The sequence below is a fragment of the Anoplophora glabripennis genome, unplaced genomic scaffold (assembly GCF_000390285.2).
Source record: "Anoplophora glabripennis isolate ALB-LARVAE unplaced genomic scaffold, Agla_2.0 scaffold1282, whole genome shotgun sequence".
Lineage (NCBI taxonomy): Eukaryota > Metazoa > Arthropoda > Insecta > Coleoptera > Cerambycidae > Anoplophora > Anoplophora glabripennis.
Genome location: NW_019417660.1, coordinates 56,685 through 61,459, shown reverse-complemented (window position 1 = coordinate 61,459; position 4,775 = coordinate 56,685). Strand labels below are relative to the sequence as shown.

The 4,775-nt window shown below is 28.3% G+C and overlaps 1 protein-coding gene across 1 annotated transcript; it reads right to left on the bottom strand.

Moving 5' to 3' along the window:
• Positions 1 to 1,690: 1,690 nt before the first annotated feature.
• Positions 1,691 to 3,991, bottom strand: LOC111692443 (guanine nucleotide-binding protein subunit beta-2). The gene is made up of 3 exons (XM_023456457.1): positions 3,829 to 3,991; positions 3,043 to 3,244; positions 1,691 to 2,073 (listed from the first exon to the last, which is right to left on the bottom strand). Exons 1-3 carry the CDS (start codon positions 3,981 to 3,983, stop codon positions 1,810 to 1,812), a joined length of 621 nt encoding a protein of 206 aa, XP_023312225.1. The 5' UTR covers positions 3,984 to 3,991; the 3' UTR covers positions 1,691 to 1,809.
• Between the last annotated feature and the right edge of the window lie 784 nt (positions 3,992 to 4,775).

The window sequence follows — 4,775 nt, the reverse complement described above, 5'->3', positions numbered from 1 at the left end:
GTCATATTTTTACAACAGATATGAGTTTTGTAAAAGTAAGAATTATAGTTTTGTATGTATTTTCATAGCCAGCCATGTTAAAATGTAAAAAAGGATCGAATTTATATATAAAACACCCCGTATCTTCTGTGTTTGGAAAAATAACTATAGCATGTGGTATATTGCTGAAAAGCAAAAAAAAATCTCCATTTTTTTAGGTCATAACCAGCTACGATTTCCATTTAAAAAATTATAACTTTGGGTCATAACTCCGGAATCTTAAGACCTACTAAAAATCTAATACCGGCATTCAATTCTACGCCAAAGAATTAGTCTTGAGCAGTTTTCACTTTAACTCTAACTTATTTAACAGCTGAGATACAGACATGTTCAAAAGTGTCACAATAACGAGAAACGCCCTGTAACTCAGAAACAAATGAAGATAACAAATTTCTGATTTGACAGTCGAGTTTGCCATGAAAATCGAGCTCGAGAACGTGGTGTCACATTTATCATATCTTTAGTAGTTTCTGAGATACCCTGAAATCCCATCGAAAATGGACCAGCCTGTACAATGTACACTTAATATTAGATATTAAAAAGTTATAGTCACTATTGTGTTTCTTTTTACATAGGAATCTGACGACTGCTCACTACAACTGTTCAACTTTTTTAAATTTAAATTTGCAGAATCTCTTTCTATTTTCCCACTGTAATACATATGAAATCTAATTTTTATATAAACTGTATTACATAGTTGAAAAGGGAATTTAAAAAAGAAAATCAGTGCCATAAAAATACACAGGGTGTTTAACAGAAATAACATTTTAGTGGCATTTCTCTGAAAATATTGAATTAAGAATAAACTAAATATGCTACAGCGTTCGATGGAAAAAAAGTATGGGACATCTGTATTATTTTATATAATATACATATATAGGGTGTTCATTAAGTATGTACAATAAATTCAACAGACGATTATTTGAGTGATTTTAATACAAAAAGTTCATATAAACATTGGTCCGCAGATGCTTCATTTTCAAGATCTTTTTTATAAAAAAAAATGCTATTTCGTAAACATCTTAAACACCGTTTATCCAATTTTGTTGTAATTTGGCAATGTTATTTGTTATTTGTAGTGTTAAGGAGCTAATTTAGCCCTAATTTGATTAGATTTGTTAAGTCCATCGACGTCCCGAACGGTACCTTCGGCTTAATTTTGGCCGAAGGTACTAAACTTTAAAAACTATAAATTTATCAAAATTGCAAATCCTAAGCCTACGATATTTTTTAATGTTTGAGAACTATATTGTAATATGTATTTCTATCCAAAATCTAATAACAGGACTAGTTTATTACTTGACTTGGTACACTTAATACACTATGATTTTTTGATTTTAGAGAAATTAAAAAACAAAAAATAAACAAACAAAAAATAAACAAACAAAAAATAAAATAAAATAGAACGAATTTAAAAGTGAATAAATCTCAATGGGAATTGGTATAGAATAATTTTGACGGAAGTAGAATGACATGTTTTCAAATTTAAAAAATTGCTATTTTTCAAAAATTATAGAAAAAATTGATTTTAAGGATTTGCAATTTTAACAAAATTATAGTGTCTAAAAAATATGTTTATTCCTGTGGTTTTTTTTATATTTGAACTTCATTTGCCTTTTATTTATTATTTATTATGTTAATAGCCTGTAGGTACACCTATAAATTGTGACATCCTCCAAATTTTATAAAATACTATTTATAATTATAAATTACAAATAATGTTTTTATTTACTATTATTAGGGACTTTAATTATTTAATAATTTAATTAATTAATAATCATTTATAGATAATTCAAATGTTTTTACATCTTTCTTACCATTGTATTGAGTTTTCAAGGAATCCCACATATGTACATTATTATCATCTGACCCACATAATAATATTCTACCACTAATAGATAAGCCACAAGATGTAAAACCACTATTAGGTGTGGGTGGTTTATACACAGCAATTTGTTGGTCACTTCGGATATCAAATAGTCGTGCTGATTTGTCTTCAGATCCTGTAGCAAATGCATAACCACTTGGATGAAACTAAAATTGTAACATATAAATTTTGTTTGAAGCACTTCAAATTCTTGCTGGAATGAAAACAGTGTTCTACCTATTGTTTTTTAATGATCCAAACCATAGGATCGTAGTTCTTTTTGTATGAGTCATGCAAAAATGGATCACATTTTAGCCAAAATTTATTTCAGCAAGAACATTTTTTTCATTAATAGAAAATAGTAAAATAGTAAAATTATATTGTACTTCAATCATTGAGTTTATAGGATACAGGATCGTGTTCAGCGCATCGAATTCCTTCGAAAATGATATGTGGCTCTCTTGGGTTTGGACTTTTTGGACGGTAGAATATTTTATTTTTTATATTATCCTCAAAAAAATAAGACAAGAGAATAAACGAGAATATTTTAATTTTTACCATGATTATAGGGGAAATCTAGGTACATTTTGGACAGCAAATGTGTTTTCGTAGTGGTATTTTTTGTAAGCTTTTCTACCTATTGATTGGACTACAAGCTTTATTAATGTCAGTGGGGTAAAAATTTTTATCAAGATTCCTGTTAAACAGTAGTTAGGGTTCCGGGTAACAAAAATTGTTACATTGACTTTTTTTTATTATAGAAAAGGTGTAGATTAATAAAACTTTAACTAAGATAGCGTAGAAGTGTTTAAAGAATAATTTTGAACTGAAGTGGGAAAAATATGTATAAAAGATATAATATAAAAAATTGTGACCATTTCCTGTTATTTCCTGGATTTTGATCAACAAATTAGCCCATTTTTATCTATTTTACTTATTTCTAATAAAATGTCACTAAAGCAGTATGAAACGATCTATAGAAAGCCTATATCTGGTTTGGATCATCCGGATATCTTTATTTTTATTTGTTTCTTTTTAGTATTAAATAATGATTTTTCTATACACTTTTAGAATGGGTATTAATTTAGTATTAAAAGGTTTCGCTTTGTATATGAGGAAATAAATAATGTACATACACACACTGAGTTAACATCTGCTTCATGTCCAAAAAACGTTTGTTTGGGTTTTTCTTCTCGTATGTCCCATAATCTACAGGTTTTGTCTACACTTCCTGTCACAAAACTGTTTCCATCAGGTGATAAACTAATAGATACTACATCTCCATTGTGAGCTATAAAGTCAGATGTTTTCTTTCCTGTTTCTAAATCCCACTTGCAGCTATAAAAAAGAAAAAGTCATTGAAAGAACAGAACAGAAATTATATTAGAAAAATATCTACATACCATTTCTTTATATTTTGCACTCCACAAATGTCGCCAAGGTATCAAAGCTTGCTTTTAAATTGAACACCTTGTACATTTTCACATAATCAATAGAACATAGAACGACAGAAAGATGTGATATATGATCAAAAGAGCATGATTATAAATCTAACATATTAGAATTTTTTTTCGTTTAACCATACCCTTTACTATAAGAGATAAACCTTATTCATAAGAAAGTTCTATTCGACTATGGAAAAAATATAGGTTTGCAATAGTTAATGTATTTTGACAGCTTTGTTGATAAAAATAATAGCGGTAGGTGGGGTGCAAAATATGTAGGTACCTACATACTGCAGGAGATACTGAAAATTGATATTTAATTTTAAATTTTACAAAATATATTTTGTATAATATGGTAATATGAGACAATTTAACCTCGAATTTAACAGCTTTTTAATGGATCTTAAGTCTATATATTTTAAAACTTATAAATTGTAATAGAATTAAAATAAACTTAGAAAAAATTAACATTCTCACATTTTCATGTCACCTGATCCTGTGATAATTGATTTATCACTTAGAAAACGACAAGAACTAAGAAATCCATCATATCCAGCTAGTTCTCTAACCATTTTAGCTATTCCATTAGCATCCTTATTATTTAAGTCGTAAATTGTACACATGTTGTCCATTCCACCACAAGCTAAAAATTAAGACGCAGCATATATTTTTTGGTGCAAATACTGAGTCGCATCTATTTGAATAAGTTTGAAAAGTAAAATGATAAGTATTTTTTAAATTGTGCCATATCTAAATATCAATTACTCTAAAGATCCCTGAAACACAGGGAGATGTTGAATAAACAATTGAAAATTTTTTTTAATTTTTATTTACTTCCATATTTTTAGAGGATTTGTTCTACTTCCTGTAAATATTATGTGAAAGTAACAGGTAGGTATGTATGGCATTTCTTAAAAATATTTGACAAAAACAACCTCTGATTCCTCCAACTTGCAGTTTGGCAAGATATGCAAAAAACTTCCTGTAAATATAGACAAAATATGTCTAAGGTCTTTTGAAGTCGAGTTTTGACTACAGTGTATATCAAAAAATAACTGGCGGTAATTTAACATAGGTACTGGTAGACTATTTTGATGGTGCACATACCGTAGAATAGGGTAAATTGTAACTGAGGCGTCAGTAGAAACAAAAATGATAAATGCAAAATAATTCCTGTGGTTTGCTTTATTTCCCTATAAGTAATAATTTGATAGGGAAATAACTAGAAAATAAATAAACACGGCTCATAAGCATGGTGAAAATAAGTATAGTGAATATTTTTAGAAATACGTTTTATTTCACTAATTACATTTTTGTCATCCATATTATCTAATATACATGTAATATGAAGATGGGAACAAAACTTAAAAGTTTATTCTAGCCATGAAATGACAGTTCAACCTCCTCCACGTATACTCATCAAT